The 18,385-nt window shown below is 38.0% G+C and overlaps 1 protein-coding gene across 3 annotated transcripts; it reads right to left on the bottom strand.

The window, feature by feature from the left end:
* Window positions 1-385: 385 nt before the first annotated feature.
* On the bottom strand, window positions 386-16,464 carry LOC136262174 (uncharacterized). 3 transcript variants are annotated; one of them, XM_066056337.1, is made up of 41 exons: window positions 16,344-16,464; window positions 16,168-16,260; window positions 15,716-15,739; window positions 15,638-15,664; window positions 14,536-14,597; window positions 14,372-14,486; window positions 14,283-14,321; window positions 14,175-14,228; window positions 13,818-13,895; window positions 12,509-12,579; window positions 12,268-12,455; window positions 11,675-11,742; window positions 9,115-9,237; window positions 8,346-8,477; window positions 8,092-8,187; window positions 7,849-7,956; window positions 7,685-7,771; window positions 7,525-7,626; window positions 7,445-7,468; window positions 6,652-6,714; window positions 6,363-6,410; window positions 6,252-6,320; window positions 6,044-6,133; window positions 5,911-5,991; window positions 5,728-5,817; window positions 5,632-5,673; window positions 5,527-5,581; window positions 5,378-5,445; window positions 5,259-5,324; window positions 4,628-4,788; window positions 4,505-4,573; window positions 4,330-4,451; window positions 4,209-4,279; window positions 4,053-4,148; window positions 3,870-3,943; window positions 3,749-3,809; window positions 3,282-3,341; window positions 3,130-3,234; window positions 770-866; window positions 655-727; window positions 386-605 (listed from the first exon to the last, which is right to left on the bottom strand). In XM_066056337.1, the coding sequence occupies exons 2-41, from the start codon at window positions 16,252-16,254 to the stop codon at window positions 506-508; spliced, it is 3,246 nt and encodes a 1,081-aa protein (XP_065912409.1). In that variant the 5' UTR covers window positions 16,255-16,260; window positions 16,344-16,464; the 3' UTR covers window positions 386-505. The 3 variants fall into 3 exon arrangements, with proteins under 3 accessions (XP_065912409.1, XP_065912410.1, XP_065912411.1); XM_066056338.1 differs by having other exon boundaries at window positions 16,168-16,293; window positions 16,344-16,458; XM_066056339.1 differs by having other exon boundaries at window positions 16,168-16,256; window positions 16,344-16,453.
* Window positions 16,465-18,385: the final 1,921 nt, after the last annotated feature.

Genomic DNA, 18,385 nt, shown 5'->3' with positions numbered 1-18,385 from the left:
CACAGGTGGAACATAACTCAGAACAAAGCAGAATGCGTGCACATTAATGTATATAGTAATTGGTCAGGGCACTTGATTGGTCCTGTTCTTTCCCTTGATGTAATATGCATTGGTTCACCAGTCATGAATTATGTATGTTAGCTACTAAAGAAAAGTCAGAAATTGTGCATAGAAATAAAATGGAGGTCATCTACAACTGTAGCTATTATAGTGGACACAAGCTCGTCAAGGCTATACTGTTGACACACAGGCTTTATGAAGTAGGAATTTAATGTACTTGCTTTATAAACTAATTAAATCATCACAATAGTTGTACCTTAATATCTTCCTACTCCCCTGATGACATTTGTAAATTATTATACGTTACTATATTTGTTCAACCCTATTCAACCAATTTCCATTGTGTAATATCAACACAAAATTCATTAATAAAATATACAAAATTATAGACCTGCAACCAGTAAAAGAGGTTTTTTGATAAAGAAATTATATCTACATACAAAACTTATTGAATATCAAATCCTTCAGTATTCTCAACTGCCAATGTTAATTTGTCCTTCAAAGCAAAATAAGTTTGGTATGGTGGTAGATCCAACCTGTTGAAGCTACAACGGTACAAGATGAAAATCATCTCGTGTCAGTATTTCATCTCACCAGGTGTGGGAAACTGGTAGAGAGTCTGGACTTCCAGTCTTCTTAATAGTAAACTTTCTAGGTCCATTACTCCCTATAAGACAAGTGAATATCATAGACGATTATTAAGTATCACCTTGTAGTTCTCTAAATCCATTCATCGGGACCTTAGAGGTTCCAGTAACAAATTGTAGTAATCTTGCACGTGTCTCATTGTCAAATCTCTCCACTGCCTGAAAAAAAGTATGCAGGAAATAATGAAAAAATCATACAAGGGTTTTGCATACATGAGCTACTACAAGTTAGTTATACCACACAAAAACTGCCAAGATGTGAAAAAATGGTGCAGCCTTAAAAAGCCTGGGTAAAAAAAGTTGTGAAATCAAAAGTGGCGGCCAAGAAATGGCTGCAATGATGTTGATGATAATAAATTTTAATAATGCACGCATGTGGATTTCACTTCTTTTGTACTTTATAAGGTCCCAAAACCAGCTTATGGCTGACTTTGGGTGGATTTGTTTTACTCACATTTCTTCTTTTCTATACAGACACAATGATGATTATAGAAGACATATAAATGTATTGTGCTGGATGCTTTACTCCAATATATCAAGTCACCACATGATCTGGGGTTTTTTCAACATTCCTCATGTTTTAGTTACATGCTTTTGACTCCCTGTATTCACAGGCTTTAAGTCTTCTCACAGGTCCCTAGTGCAGGGATAGCATTCACAGAATACTTGGTAATATTATTGTAATAATATACCACTTTAGTGCGGGCATTCAAAAGCGCCACTCAGGGTTTAACTCGTATATTGCCCGGGCAATATCATGGAAAAGCGGTTTGTCAATGACTTTGATGCCCAGCCAGTTCAAAGACTCGCTTTGAGCAACATAGAGCTTTGTATTGTGGGGCTCATTTTTGTAGTGGTTGCTAAGCTGAGTATATTTGCTAAGATAAACTAGTTGGTTGTTAGTATAATGAAGGCACAAAATAATTGTTTAGGTGATCGTGGATGCGTATTTATACCCACCAAGTATCAGCCTTTGAACAGACCACAGAATGGCAATACTACTGCTACACTGAAATAGGTTAGTAACTTACAGTCCTAAGAACTTACTTACTGTCCCAATAGCGAAGTTAGTTGGCTTAACTTAGTACAATAATATCCCACAATCACAAGTTTTCTAACATTACGTGTTGAAGTATAGTAACATATTAATGACGTTTTAACGTATGGATAAAGTTCTGGTGGCTATTAGCCCACGCTATTAAAACCACAATCGATTTTCAAATGCTACTATATAAAACAAACGGGATGAGTTCTCATTAGTTCTTTCACCTATTAGGTGAGTGCACCCCAAGTGACATAATATCATGTATACCATGGCTGCTTGGTACTAGCTGATATATACACCCGCAGCCCTGGGGCTCTGGGTGTATATATCAGCAAATCCCTCACAGCCGTGGTAACTATTAACTATAATACAGTCCACATTTTTTTGAGGACTTCTAATAGAACATACATATAGAATGTTCTAGAACTTTCATTGGTAGATCTATTGTATGGTTCACTTGTAATATACTCTAATAGATTACACATTTTAAGGACTTCCAATAGAACATATGTAGAATGTTCTAAAACAATCTAGAACTTCCTTTGGTAGAGTTTTACTTTAATATTTTGATAATATTATTGTACTACTCTAATAAAGTGCATAACTAGAAAATCTAGTACTTCTATTGGTAGAGCAGATTTAAACCAGAACAAATTTTCATTTATAAAGCAGAAATTAAGTGAGGTGATCAGCAAAGATAGCAGCAGTTCAGTGGTTAAGGATGCGGGTGTTAGGTATGGAAGTACTCAAGTAAATTTTTTGTGTATCTTTTTTACCCTGCAGTGACTGCTCTATTAGAGTATCTTGATCCCACGATTTACAGGTGTTTGCTTTATAACTTTGCAACTCTATAATAAATTTTTACATGAATAAATGCTCACAACTTCTTGGATATTCATCAGATTCACAATAAATTTAAGTAAGCGCATTCACCTTTATATGCTCTTAATTTGTGCCAAAGATCAAGGCAATCGAGATATGCATTTGTGTTTTATAACAATTTTTACAAAGCATGTGAAAAGAAATCAAATCCCCCATGGCTTAAGAAGAAAAATAAGATTTTGAATACCCACATCTTGCAAATGGCTGGTGTGAATTTTATCAAATTTGCTGTGTGGCCTACCCTTCCTGGTGGACAGCTACAATGCAAAAATGGTGTGCATTGGAGAAGGGGCCACGGAGCTATGCATGCATGAAAAAGCTGTTTTCTTTCTTCCTGTCAATATACCCAGGGTGTGGTGTGGTGCTGGCTTTCTTGGTCACATGACTCAATACCATGTGTCTTGATTCCATAGTCATGTATCAAAACAACATATTAAGTCTTGTAGCTATAAAATGCTTTTCTTTATCAATTTAAGTTGTGGTAGGTGTACTTACTATCCAGAACCACAGGATTGTGGTGTCAGTACTTTTGTAATCAATGTATTCAGTGTACTTCTTCCAGTCTTCTGTATCAATAGCAGATAATCCACACAACAAATACTGTCAATGGTACAGATGAAACAGCACACATCCTCAAAAATCTATACCTCAAGTTCCCTTTCATCAAACACTGAAAGCAGCCGTGAGGGGATTAGTTCTGAAAATCCCTGAAACATATTGTACACAGGATAAGTTGCATGACATTAAAAAGTTGCTGGAAAATTTGGTAGTATATGGTTAGTTTCCCTAACCTTAGTAACTTATAAGAATTTTCAAGCACTTTTCGCTAAATAGATACATTTGGGATTTTTTTACAGTTCCCTTGTTGACTATGAAATAATGACACACAATATATTAACTGCCCACAGAAAATGATACAACACCCTAAAGATACCTGAGAGTGCATGTACACAAATTTACATTAGTGTTGAGCTAGTCACTTTCGGGCCAAAATTTTTAGACAAGTGGCTGGTAAGTTAGTATAAACTTATCACTAGTTTTCAGAGAAATACAGGTGGCCACGAAGACAAGTTGTACTGTAGTTGTTCGTAACAATCACAGTATGATACTGTACCTCCATAAAGGAATCCATTTGGTCACGAACTCTATCAACAAACCTCCACTTCAACATTAAACTACAAATGGAATGCATTAGACCCAAATTCATTTACCACACCACAGGATTTGTGACTTACTCCACATATTCAGTTTTATTGCTCTCTGTTACTGGAATATTACGACCATTTGGCTTCAAGTCCACTTCAGTAATCTGGAAATACAGTCTGTTAAATTTTGTGCTAGACAGCAGTGACCAAACTTGAACACGCGCAACAAAACAATCAGCCAGTTCTTTCTACATACATATATTATATTCTTACCTCTCCAAGAAAATCTTTAGTTGTACTGAACTGTAGACAAAGTGGCTCAGGGTCATTGTTTAGTATGTAACGCAAGCTGTTGTAAAACTCCACATCCTACATTAGTTATTTGATTATAACAGCAAACAGTGAGTGTTTTTTCACACATCAACATACCACAGCCTGCATATCAGCTAGTGCTATTTTCTTCCTTAACATCATCTTATAAAATGGTCGAATAAAGTAAGCTACAAAGATTACTACTACTAACACACAACTCAGCCATGTCACTACTAACCATCAACCAGTTTAGAATGATACACTGCCATCCCACACACCCTACCAATAAACTTGAAATATCTCAAGTGATTATCATTACAAAGATGTGAGTATGGGTTGATCTGAAGGGTGTAGTCGTCACTAATGGAACACCAAACAGTAACTACAACTAACTTGGACTGTATCACACTGACCTGGCTGAGTATTCAAACAAGCCGTAGTAAGGATTAAACATTTCATGTGATAACAGATAAAACCATTCTCTACATAATCAGTACAAGGTTGATGGACACTACACCCTCAATGGTTACTACTACCTTGCCAGTCCTCCATAGTCGAGACCTGACTCTCCCTCAAACTGGATGTATAACCGGCTCTTTAACTTTTCTGGATCAGATTCTCTCATGACTGACTCGTAGGAAGTTTCCAGTAAATTTGTCCGTTTGACTGATAGTTTCACTTGATTGGGAATAGTGTGCTGATAGAATAAAAACAATGTAAGAAGAGTACACACAAGAAGACATTTCACTAGTAACAAAATTTTCACGAATACTCCGTTTTGCCTTAAAAGAAACTTTCTTGTGCACTGCATCACTTTTTAGCTCAGCTCCCATCCTTGTCAAAGTTTACATTTACATTAGATGAGATTATTCCCTCTTGCCTTTAAGTCTTGGGCATGCAACAGACAACCACATAGTTGTATGTATCAAATACCAGTTGAGAACATTTCTTTGCAATAGAAATCTACTTGTTGAGCTATGTAGTCTCCACAACTGCCCTAGTGGTTTATGTATGTAGTTAGCTATGGGTTATGCAAAATCCAGCAATGCAGTAAATAATCCAGCAATGCAGTCTTGACATGTACCAGCTAACTGTCATACAAATCGTGAGACCATGCATGAAACTTGGGTACTCTAAATAATCCATTTGTATATATAAACTAGCTACCTTGGGTTTGAGTGATGCCTTGAAATTCATATACTTCTGTTTGTAGTTACGATCATATTGTATCTTCTACAAGTGATCAAGGAAGTGATAAAATATGATCACAATATTAGACCACTAACCGGAGCCTGCTGGTTTTGTTGGGCTTGATGGGAAATTCTTGGATCAGCCCACTGTGTCTCTTTTGTTACTGGATGAGAAGAAGATGTTTATGAATTTGTGAACTACACTTGCACACATGCTCACACACACAACCCTTCCTTATTCTTACTATGATTCATGTAAAACACTCTGCCATCAGGAAGTTGTCCAGCCTCCCAGTTACGCTACAATATTCCCTATTAAATAACCAATCATACACAGGTATGAATCTTACTGGCAGTGGTCCTTTTGATGCACTGTGTCTTTGAGGATGTTCCTAACACAAAAATCACCAGTACCACTGATGTGCACCATCTTGCACTTAACTAACCCAAGTGGTAGTTCTGGTATTGTGGTCAATATAGAATGCTCTGCCATCTGGAGTCTGTCTCTGTTCCCAACCTGGAGGAAGACTCACGTCCTAAACAGAGAAACACTTGTGTAAACACTACACTAATTTGGTCAGTATTGTCCAGGACACTCAATATGGTGTGAACAACATTTCCATTCTAACTTGTTCAATGCCAATTCCTGCACTAGCACTAGCACTAGTGGTCTCAGTCCTCCTCTCTGCCTCCCTCCTGGCAGGATGTACCTATTCCAAATAACACAGTGTATGTGGTAATGGTAGGGTCCACCTATATTACCCATGAGGTGGTTTCTGTACTGTGGTCGATATAAAATGTCCGCCCATCAGAAGTTACAGCAGCTTGCCACCCTGGTGGTAAAGCCTCAGCCTATATCATACAAAATAACACAGCACATGAAGTAGATTGTATTATTGTACAGTGAAGCTATAAGTATGGAATGTACAACAACTACTACACTGTACAAGCAAGTGACCTATATACTTACCTGAGGTTGTGGCATTGACTGTTGTGGTTGTTCAGGTGCTGAGGTGGTACTTTCTAACAGCCCTTCACTCTAAGATATATTCATAATGAAAATAAAAAAGAAGTCTCCTACCTCTGGCCTCCGTGGTCCTGTAGGAGCGGTGGTAGGTATATTGCTTTCCTGGGAGGAATAGTACATTTACGTAATAGCACATTTATGTAATAGTACATTTACAGTAAATACATACCATACGGCTACTATCATGTCATACTCTCTACCTTAATACTAACCACTTTAATGAACTAGAGTACTATAAGCTAGTTGTCATCCAGTTTTATAATGATAGCAGGTAGGGTTATTTATTCAAGGGGTTGGGCTAGGTTAGGGTAATACTTATCCATTACTATTGTGCTTATTTCACCTGAGCAAGCAGATCTTGTAGGGGAGGTGCTGTCGGCACAGTTATTTCTATTGACTGTTCAGTCTGTAACAAATAGCACATCAACGATAAGAATTGTGTACAGTTGTGCTAAAGGAATTACATACATACACTTAAATACCATATTGGTGTACAGTAGACCCAGTTATCTGTAACTAGAAATGACTATTCTCTGGAAAGTGTACACTCTATTAGAGTAGTTGTGTGGAACTATTACCCTCCAAACTATTCTAATCCAATTTGACTGATAATGATTTACCACACTTATTCCACTACACACTATAATGCCATACCTACAAACCTTATGTTCACAAAGACAAACCAAAGTCCATATTACTCACACTACCATGAACACAAGCATACACACACACACACACACAGGGCCCGCCCACAGGGGGGGGCAACTGGGGCATTTTGCCCCGGGCCCCAGGAGGCCCCATGAAGGGCCCCCTGAATACCTGTTTAAAAGATCGATATACTCTAATAGAGCAGTCAGATCTAAATACTCTAATAGAACAGTCACAGTATTCTTCAGAGGAGCAGTGTAGCAAGCTTATAGATAAGGAGATATGGTTGGTGATGGGTAGTTATTGTCATTGCCAGCAGGTTGTGACCTTTTTTTTTTTTTTTTTTTTTGGTCTTCACCTTACAACTTGGGTCAAGGGCCCCACTTTAACTCTTTGCCCTGGGCCCCTTAATTTCTCTGGGCGGCCCTACACACACACACACACACACACACACATGAATAGAAGAGCTATACACACATAACCCTCACTTGTTCTGTATCCACATTTCTAGTCTGCATGTACACAAATATTTGATATGATTATATCTCTTGTACAGTAATACACTGACCTGCTCAACCACATCGGCGGATGGTGTCACATCATCAAGATTGACAAAGCCAGCAAAGTTAGTCCCCTGTGGTGTACTCCTGAACTCCCACCTTGTCTCTTCCTACCACAACAGCAAAGAAGAAGAAGAAGATGGCATATGAACTACTGAGATTGTCTACCATGCTTCCAGCTCGTTGCCGGCGTCTTGGTCTAGGCTGTGGTGTTTGTTGAGGTCTCCTTTCAGTAGCTGCGCCAATGGCAGAGGCCTGATAACAGAGAATAGTACATATATGTGTACTGTACAGTACTTAATACAATAATGACACAGGACATAGATCATTACCTCGTCAAAGCTGCCAGTTCTCCGTAAACCTTGCTGTGGCCTAGACTGTAGTGAAGAAGTATTACCAGTTTGTTGCCCAAAGTGTTCTTCAACACGAATGTCTGTATCCTTTATATAATAATAAACGAATGAATATTATAAGCATTAAGGTTTCCCAAAAGTATATACTACGCATTTTCATACAATACACACGTACGTACATATTACATACATACATACAGACAGACAGACAAAGGTCAGTACCCTGGTGATACTGTGAGCTCTCTGGCGAGATTCTGGCACATCTAAATTTGATGTCCTAGAAGTCCGAGGAGCAGCAGCAACCGGGGTAACCGGTTCCTAAAAGGAAAACAACATTTAACAACATCATTGTTTACAAAATGTGTGTATGTACACCCCCCCGTACACAAACATAACACAAACTGAAGACTGACCCTAGCTCTACATATAGTCAATTTCACACACTAATACATAATTTTATGACATGGTGGCAGTACCTCCTCAATACTATGTGAACGTGGTAAGAACACTCTGGGTTGTTGTGACGACGATTGCTGGGTCTCCTGTGGCCGTCGCATTGACACTCTCCGAGTGCCGTGATTAACAAACATTCTACGACGATTGGAGTCCTATACAAGATTTGTACAATAACAGCAGTAAAACAAGTACAATTCTAATATAATTGACAGTTTCACAGTAGATTTCTGAAGTACTAACCATCTGACAACATTTTGTGCTACAGCCTTCAACAATTAACGAATAAAAAAAAGAAAAAAAGAAAAAGATCCTGCCAACCCTGGAATTCAAAGTATAGCTACTGTTCTCCCAAAGCACTACTACACTGATTCTCTCTCCAAGAAGCAAGGAACATGTATGACATTATTACTTATAAGAGCCATTACATGTTATCAAGACTTGATGTTATAATACACCATAGAACAGTCACAAGTACAAGACAGCCTATAACATGAACTAGTCATTCTTTCAGTGAAATAAAATGTATTGGCAACTCTCCATCTTTCTAATGCATGACTCTCAGTAATACACGGCTCCAAAAATTTTTGATTGACCTAAAGGGCGAGTGTTCAATTAGAGTGCTTTGTACAAACAATACATTGTGTAAGTCACTGAGCTTTATTGTCTAGCATGTATTAGGGTCACATGGAGTAAGACTGACATTTGAATGGTCCGTAGATATAACATTCACAAGGACAACAGAAGGACAGGCTTGCTGTGGTGGCCTTGTTGAAGTTAGTCATTGCTTACAATTCTCTCCTCCCATCCTTCAGGAAGTGGCTCCTCTTCATTATCAGAATCATCATCAGATTCACCATCAGATTCTTCATCATCAGACCTGTCCTCATGACTTGAACGATAAGAACGAACTGTCTGAAAAGTTAAAACAAAACAATTTCATTACCATTAATAAAGAAAGCAAGTTAAGGTCCCAAAATAAAAAAAATCAGACACTTATTACAATTGCTGTATGCACAAACAAAATATTACATATATTATAGTATTTTTTTAAAATGTTAATTTAAAAATGAAGTAGGGACCTATGCAATGAAAAGTAGTGAAACAAGAGATGAATGATGGTATTACAGCATAGCTCGGTGGGAAGTCCCTACTTTGGCATTGAGCAAAATAATTGTTATAGCTAATATGCCAAAGTAGGGACTTTCCCACTGAGCTATTCTGTAATACCATCATTTATCTCTTGTTTCACTCCTATTTATTGCACAGATCCCTACTTCATTTTTAAATTAACAATTTTTACAAAAATACTAGTTTGTTTAGTTTTTGTCGTAGCATGCACAGCTCGCTACAATGAACTTGTGACTGTTCTATTGGATTATCATATATGACTGTCGTATTAGAGTGACTGTTCTATTAGAGTGACTGTTGTATTAAAGTATATCTCAGCTAGAATTGTTAAGAGGTGTGGTCTCTGTACTCTATCACTATTAGTCCACCTAGATCTTTAATTAATGGATGTGGTTGTGAACCTATCACGAACGGGATCCCAATCACGAAATTGCAGATATCTAGTTAGCATATCTCAAGTCAGCCAAGGGGTGTGACCAATGAGGGGTGAGGTCATCTTGTTTAGTATTAAGTAAATGGCTAGATTGTTAAGGTGTGGTCTCCGTACTCTATCGCTATTAGTCCACCTAGATCTTTAATTGATGGACGTGGCCGCAAACCTGGGATCACAATCGTGAGGTTGTGATATTTAGTATATCTCTTACAGTAGTGCTGGGACTGAAGCACTTCTGAAATACAGTTCTGGAATAATTCTGTGGCATCTAAATATGTTGCTGAAAGAAAGTGTTGACAAGGAAAATTAACCCCTCAATATGGTTTCGTTGGATGAAGAAGAAGACAAGCAGCCTGATTGAGGATAAAAGAAAAGACAAGGCGCATAGGGCCTACACTCATCGGAACCCCAAAAGGCACATCCCACCGGTGAGTTTGTTGTTGTGGCGTAAAATGGTAGCCGTGCACTGCCTCGTTTGGCCTCTAGCCTTGCGACTGTGGTCAGGCAGGTAGGAAGTGAGACTAAAATCTAAGTTTTAGCAATTTTAAAAAAATTCTAAATCCAGCCGTCTATTAATGCTTTCTTGTTTTCAATGTTGTAGTTGATGTTAGATGGACTAATATTGTTCCGTAAAGATGATTTTCATTGCGCAAGATGTCTCTAGGATGATTTTCGAAGGTGGCATTTTAGGCGGCGTACATTATTTTCAGGGGGATCCCTACTTAAACAAGTTGATGTTGTGCTACTTCTAAAAACCAGGTGCCATGCAGCAAACAAACCTAACTAACAATGTATGAACTGCTATACGTACATAGTAATTTTGTAATTGATGAAATATTTTGTAATTCTGTAATTACATTGCTAAGCACTGCTAATACACCTATCAAAGTCATGCCCCACCCCCCACCCCCAGGGGTCCCCATACAACTACTGGGGATTTGACATCTACACTTCACCACCCTTGGGACTTTTGACGGCAGCAATTTGCTGAACCAAAACTTATTTTAATAGGTAAATCAAATCCCTTATAGAAACCCCTCTCTTGAGGTGGGAACATAGTGGGGTTTTGACAAGCTTCTTAGCCACTTTGTCAAATCCCCTGTATTCCCCCACCCTACCCTGGGGTGGGGGTGGGGCATGACATTGACAGGTGCATAAGGAGGTGTATCTCAAACAAATCACTTTATCCCACTAATAATACACAGAAGTATCTTCTTAACCGTTTTATAGTTTGTTTATAGCATTTTCTTATGCAAATTCTCCAGGAAAAGCCTTGAAGCTGCTCTTCATTTTCGTTCGTGTATGTACGGGCATGCCCCTTTTCATCTCGAAGGAATTCATAATACCCGATAGCCTAGGAGGCCAGCTGTTGGCTATTTGACGTCCATAAAGCCCATTGGGAAAGGCCTTCACCACTTCACCCATTTTTCAAACTGGCACGTATTAACTGTCTTAAACCACAGCTTACCTGCCCAGAAGTTTAATACAGACTCTATATGGCCTTTATTTCTCACATAAAGGCTGTTTTTAGCGAACAAAGTTTTGCTCACGTGGGTGCGGAAAGACAAACAAATATACAAACAAACATACATACATATAAACACACACACACACACTTTTCGGAAAAAAAATTCAGTAAACCAGGCACGCACCCATGAAGGCCGGTTGTGGGCGCGTGCCTGGTTTAAAAATAGTACTATCATACTGTTTGATACAATGCATACATACATCATCATGTGCATGTGTTGTGTGTGTGTGCACACAAGATGTACTGTATAGCTAACTCACATCAACTAAAGAAGAAAATAGTCCACCTATACTGTGAGACAGACCACTTGTTCTTCTGGGTCCCATACCTAGTATAATGATAGACATCACATCTACACACATACATACAATATATGTACAAACACACTAAGAAACAGCTGTAAGTGCTTAGCTATCTACATAACACGCTTATTTTGTAACCCTGTGTTTGACTTTCACTTTCCACTCTACCTACAACCTACATTCCAAAGACCATTTATTCAAGAGACAGATACAGTAGAACCTTGATTATCTGAATTTCAAACTCTCAATTATCCAGTTAAGCAGTGACTGTTCAAGTAGAGCATTTTATCATTTAACTATACAAATTTGCTGATCTGAACTTTTTTTTTGCAACTGGACTCGTACACAGGTGTTTGGATAATGGAAGTTCCACTGTAAACTGATCTGTGATCTATACATGCTGGTGAAAGTCAATGAATACATACAGACATACACACACACACAGACAGAAAGACAGACAGACATCCATGTTGATATGTAAAAGTGAAGACGCACACATGAGTCCTCCTCACAGCAAGCATGCTAATACTAACTATACATACTGTACTTACTGTGTGTACGTTGCCGTCTTGTGGTCTGGAATGTTTCAACGTAACGGTCAATTAGGCCTTGCCATTCTTCCTGCCTGCGATGAAAGGACACCTCCAGAATTAGATTTCCCGTGATTTTGTGGTCCTTTAGTGTGCCAAGTGTTTTCTTGGCTGACAAATGGCTATAAATAGCCTGAAGATGTGGCACCCTAGTTGTAGCAGACAAGTGAGCACAGCAACATGGCAGCTACAGCACATCAACCTGGTAAGAACATCCCATTGATATTTCTCCTTTAGTGCAAGTTGTAAAGTGATGGGATAATCATCAGAGTCCTAAATGATTTACAAATCTAACTAACATGCTAGAGTGACCTATCACTAAAGATACATGCATTGATTGCACACATTAAAACATATATGGAGCAGCAATCTTTGATAACTTTATTTTCAGGAATTCAATGGCAGAAGTCATTGAAGTGAGGAGGGTTGACCATGGCACAGATCCAGCGAATCATGTATCATCAAGGAGTCCAGCATAGCCATTGTAAAAGTTTGCCAGAAATAAAAGTAACTATAATAAAATTTCAACTACATCAACTGACAATTTTTGTCAGGTTATTTAACGTTAGACAATCTCAATACCAGGCATTGTGGCAGTCTTATTACAAGTACAAAGAACTTTTAAATTCAAGTAGGAATCATAAAAATAAAAGTGACAATACCTGCATATAGTAGTGAACATTTAATCCCCACTTCAGTTTATACCCATGACTGAAATTGGAATTAAATGTCCACTAGTATAGCTGCAGGTGTAGATGACCTCCATTGTTTCATTACTTTTTATTTCTATGATTCCTCTTGTATTTGTTTGCTTACCTTTCTGTAACTTTCTTATTACTGTTGAACATTGAAGAAATCAAGCCTACAGTGTTGAGGCTAAAGCTATATTAGTCAGTTAAATTCAAAACTAAAAATTCTTTGAAGACGTTTCAGGCCACTCTGAAAGCATATTTCTTGATAATATAATAGACAGGCTGCATGTTTTTTGTTGGCAGGGAAGTGCAAATCTTCTATCATACAAGAGTATGTAGAATTGTAGAAATATGGTGAACTGTTAGTAGATACACAAGCTAGACACAAGTTCAATTCTGGATAGGAGTCATTTGGATAAATATAATCATACTTTTAGGAATATGCTTTTATGAAAATGCTTTTGACTGCTCTATTAGAGTATTTGAATGTTCCATTAGAGTATGCTAATTTTCAGTGCCATTTTAGAAATTTTAGTCTGAGGGGTTAGCCCCTTTCCTATGCAGCAACTGTATCCTCAAAATGGATCTTGACTATTTCAACTAAACTTAACGGCCACTTCCTTGATAAGACTATATCTCATTTTAGCAGTCACTCTTAGTAAAAACAAAGGTATACCAAAAATCATTGGCCACCTGAGGCCATAATATTTGATTCCATAGGTTGTCCTAGCATTGAGATTTTACTATTACTCACTACAAGTCTGCATAGCTGAAAATGTTTATGTACACAATACCAGTCATATCTTTACACTTCCTCACCAGGGGAAAATTGTTTTCACTGTGGGTGGCAGTAAGGTTGAAAGGTACGTAAACTCTTCCCAGAAAATCATCAGGTATCTACAGTGAATGTTATAATGTACATGTAATGACATTCACATTATGTATAAACAATTAGAACAGACACAAATAGCCTTTTGTCCACAACAACTAAGACAAATGTACTGGAAAATAAACTCTCGGGTCATACTACTCTATAAGGTCAATTTACCAGACCAAAAACAAAACAAACAAAAAAATAATATTACACACAACAAAGGTCTTGCACATGTTTTGAACACAACCCATGTATGGACAAGTACAGACAGGGTCGGTCAATACAGCAACATGTATACGTACTAAAACATTCTTATCATACACATCTAAAATTATTGATCCGACAGGAGAAGTCATCTACAAGGACAAAACCTGACAATCCGGGTTAACTTGTTCTACATGGTTACTAACTGAAAAGTGAAACTTTTGTTTCCATTTGGGGTGCAGAGTCTAAACAGAGAAACATATGTCAAGACAAATTCCCAGCAACATTGAGCTACCTTATGAATGACACGTGTCTTGTACGCCATAGGGGTGTGGTCATCAAGAGAAATGAAATGCGGAAACACTTCCATGTCCTCTCCACCTTGAATTGAGAACTTCACATAAGGGTCACTATGAGGTGAGCACTTGTAAGGCACTGAGGATGTACACACAAACATACCTCAAACCAAAGAAATCTTTTTTAGCAAGTTTATCAGCAGACTTTATGTTTAGTTTCAATATCTGTAACAGGTACATGCAGCACATGGAAAGTGTTACTCAATATGGTGGAAATGGTGTAAGTTCACAGGTTCCAAGTCATGGGGGAATATAGAATGGCATTGCTGTTGTCTTTTCCATACTTCAGGCCCAGTTTTGAAACTTTTGAGTCCAGCATATTTCTCTACGAACTCAAGCTTAAACTATAAGCTCACATGAAGAGGAGGTTGGGTGCGCTTTAAGCGCCACTAAAACAAATTACACAAAATCCCTTTTGTTGAGGAGGTTAATACATCGCGATCTCAGAGTAACTCACTGAATCATCTCATGTTTCGTTATAGAATACGTACATGAAGGCTGGTGAAGTAGTGTACACCAAACCACAAGGTATTAATTTCACCAGGACTTCAAGGCACTGATTACAAAACAAAGCACATTGCCTTGAAGCTTACATGAAGGACGATCTGAATATCTAACGATCCCCACCATTTTTCAGTTTTGTATTGTGAGTATTGACTATCACGTGAAATACCAAATCAAAGAATGCAATTAAAGTACAGCTCACATGAATGCGTCCAACCTCCTCTGGCTCACATGTTTATACATGACCAAATATGTACAAAACTCTAACAAAAGCCCATTCACCAATATCAATAGTGTTATCACAAAGATTGATGCTTGCAGTTTGACAGATTGCCACACATAATCTTGGCACTATTACATACACTAGTGACAATTGCATGCATCAAAATTAATGTTGCATGTATTTTAGCAGAAAAAATACCTTTACTCGTATATGGTACCACTCAAATGTAACATCGCACTTGCTCGCACCACTCAACTGTGAGTGATTAAAAAACTCGCTAATTAAAGGGCGTGGCACCCATTTCCTTCACGAGTATTCATCCCATATGAAACGGGATGAATACTCGCAAAGGAAACAGGTGCCACGCCCTTTAATTAGCGGGTTTTTTAATCGGGCGGTGCAAGCGAGTGTGACATTACGTTTGAACAGTACCGTAGTATTTATTCCACATGTGCACACATAATTACACATAACTCACATACGAAGCATTCATTGACCTCCATAGCTACAAAAAAAAATCATTATTGGTAGTATTAATAGTTGTTTGAAAACTTACTCGGCCATATCGATCATCTTGATCCTGTAAAACAACACTCAATATAACAAATACCAATACAGTACTTGATATCAAATATCCTATGAGACTATATCCATGTATGGCTTGCATTAATGCATGCCATCAAGAGTCCATAATATACCATATACAGTACCTATGAATTCTTGCAGGACAAAAGAGGATTGGCCAAGAATTTAGGGCATCATTCACAAAGCAGTAAAATAAACTATACAGTGTATACAGAGTCATGGCATGTTACTGACAAGATGTTATCATGTCAGGTCATAATTTGAGTCCAAGATTGGTAAGTAAACAGATTGTGACTGCACAAAGTACATTGAAATATTGAGGCCATAATGACATATCTGGCAATCCTTAATTAAACACTCACAAACAGTACCTTAGCTTAGTTATATTATAAATATTAAAACTTTGAATTAAACTGCACTTACATCTGGCAATTTAAATGTCTCACTATACAGTGCTACTGCTGCCCTAGCTTCATCTAATCCAAACGGGTAGTCAGCTTGCCGTTCCATCTCTACCTGAGGAGTGTAGTGTGTATGGTGTAACCGTGACTATATAGCTTGCTGTGAAGTTCACACTTGAAACAAAACTGTACTGCTACCTTTTTAATTTATTCCCGTGCTTATTATCACGTACAGATCTGTTGCCTTCGCTGCTCAGTGCCTCGTTGCTCCTGACCAACCTGCGAGTTAAAATGTTAGAATACAGTATCTGAAGCAACCTGCGCGATAATTTCGTGTAACCTCGTACCTATCTTTAAACACCCGCGCTTCTTATCTGTTACAGCTAGTTTGCCAAAGCATAGATAATAGACACCCCTTATCTATGGCCAAAGTAATACCAAGGGTTGATAATTAGCCACCTAGTGATCCTTATCGGTCATGGTCACCTCATTTCATGTCTCTTAATGAGACAGTGTAGCTCAGCACTGAGTTACTGAAACTCAGGCAAGTTCTACACCGCATCCAAAACTATCACTCCTACACCCTGCAACAGGAGAAGTCCAGAGTGGAAACCACTAACCACAAAATGTGAAATCTTTGTTGGGGGTGCTAATGAGCTGATAGCTAGCTACCTGGTTATCTGATGACCACTTCAGTTATTTGACTCAGATTGCTGGAACAACCAGAGTACTGGAAAACCAAAATGTAAGATTCAAGTAGTTGTTCACTCTATCAGATTAATTTGAAATAGCTACATATTATTTAAAAGGCATTGTCTGATGATGATCACAACTTTGGCTACCTCAAAACTAGTGAGTTAAGATCAGATAACTGCTCAGAGGGTTTTCCACTGCGTAAGAATCCATACAGAAGCCCAGAAGCCTTCTTGTACATATTTTACTATTGTACACTTGCTAGTCTCCTATAGCAAGAGTGCATAATAGAATTTTGAGTACTTTTGACACTGAGTAGCTAGGCAGGATGGGGGGTGGGATCTAGCCGTTTACTAGAAGTGTTCAGATAGCTACCTGGTACCCATATTTGACTTAAAACTTTCAATCTGGCTTGTTTGCATAAGTGATTGCTAATAGCCAATTAGCTATGACCTCCAGTGGCGGATCTAGAAATTTTCAGAGGGGGTTTCAGATTGAGGAAGTTTTCAATAACTGTCAGGGGCATCCACTCTGGAATTGCATCTTCAGCATAGCTTTAAGTTGAAGGCAAAAAAAAAAAGTTTACTACCTGCTGTTAATGCTGATTTTGAAATGCCAGTACTTAATATAAATAACTCTCGATTGAGAATCGTCACCCGCACAAATCATAAATAAATTAGGGGCGCACGCTATTTTCAGAGGGGGTTTCAGCTGAAACCATTGCAACCCCCCTGTATCCACCACTGACCACAAGACAGCAATAAAACACATATTATAGCCATTAGTTGGTTCGTACAGATTGCTATACCATACTTCTCTATAAGTCTGGGGTATTGTGTTAATACTCTAATCAGTAGAGCATATACATTCAATGGGTTGCTGCATGCTTATAAAGATAGTTACATCATGAAGATTTTCTTGAAATGCCTTTCAATTTGACTGATTTTGAAATTTGTAGACATCACCGGGTGGTGAGTATAGCAGCTTAAGCACAGTAAAGCACCTATACTTCCTACATGAGTCTCTGTCATATACACTGTCTAACACAAGGATTCAAGTTCCATGATCAACCAGATCTCATCCTCTATCCATCTGGCTATAGTTATGTCTATAAACTATGTAGTTTTATAAACAGCCAATCAATTCATTTGGAACACTGTATCATTAAGAAGTCGAGTTTATTCCACTCAGCCTTTCACTGTTGTTATAATAATTGTATTACTGATTTTTTTGTAATGCTGTGTTTACTTGTTATCATCTGATACGTATGTTTATTTCTAGGCTTATTCATTTGTACACATGCATCCCTGTCACTTTGACAAAATTGAAAAACTATAATATTATGGTTAAGGTGGCGGTAACCGCAAAATTATTAATCGATACACGGATTTATAAAATTCATAAAACACAGAATAAAGAGTGCACGAAGTTATATGCTGTATCACGTTTTAGCACGACCATTACACTGTGGCCATAAGAAATTTCACACTGCTAAAACACGTGGAAATGCGGATACAGAGCAATTCAGGAACCCCTTTTATAATCAT

The sequence above is a fragment of the Dysidea avara genome, chromosome 7, assembly GCF_963678975.1.
Source record: "Dysidea avara chromosome 7, odDysAvar1.4, whole genome shotgun sequence".
In the NCBI taxonomy this organism is placed as follows: domain Eukaryota; kingdom Metazoa; phylum Porifera; class Demospongiae; order Dictyoceratida; family Dysideidae; genus Dysidea; species Dysidea avara.
This window is presented reverse-complemented; position numbering and strand designations above follow the sequence as displayed.

Coding starts and splice junctions, on each gene's coding strand:
- LOC136262174 (XM_066056337.1), bottom strand. CDS start 16,254: ATGGAACGGCAAGCTGACTACCCGTTTGGATTAGATGAAGCTAGGGCA. Junction 13,896..14,174: donor TGTATGATAAGAATGTTTTA/GTACGTATACAT, acceptor CATTCACTGTAG/ATACCTGATGATTTTCTGGG. Junction 4,789..5,258: donor AGGCATCACTCAAACCCAAG/GTAGCTAGTTTA, acceptor TTATTCTATCAG/CACACTATTCCCAATCAAGT.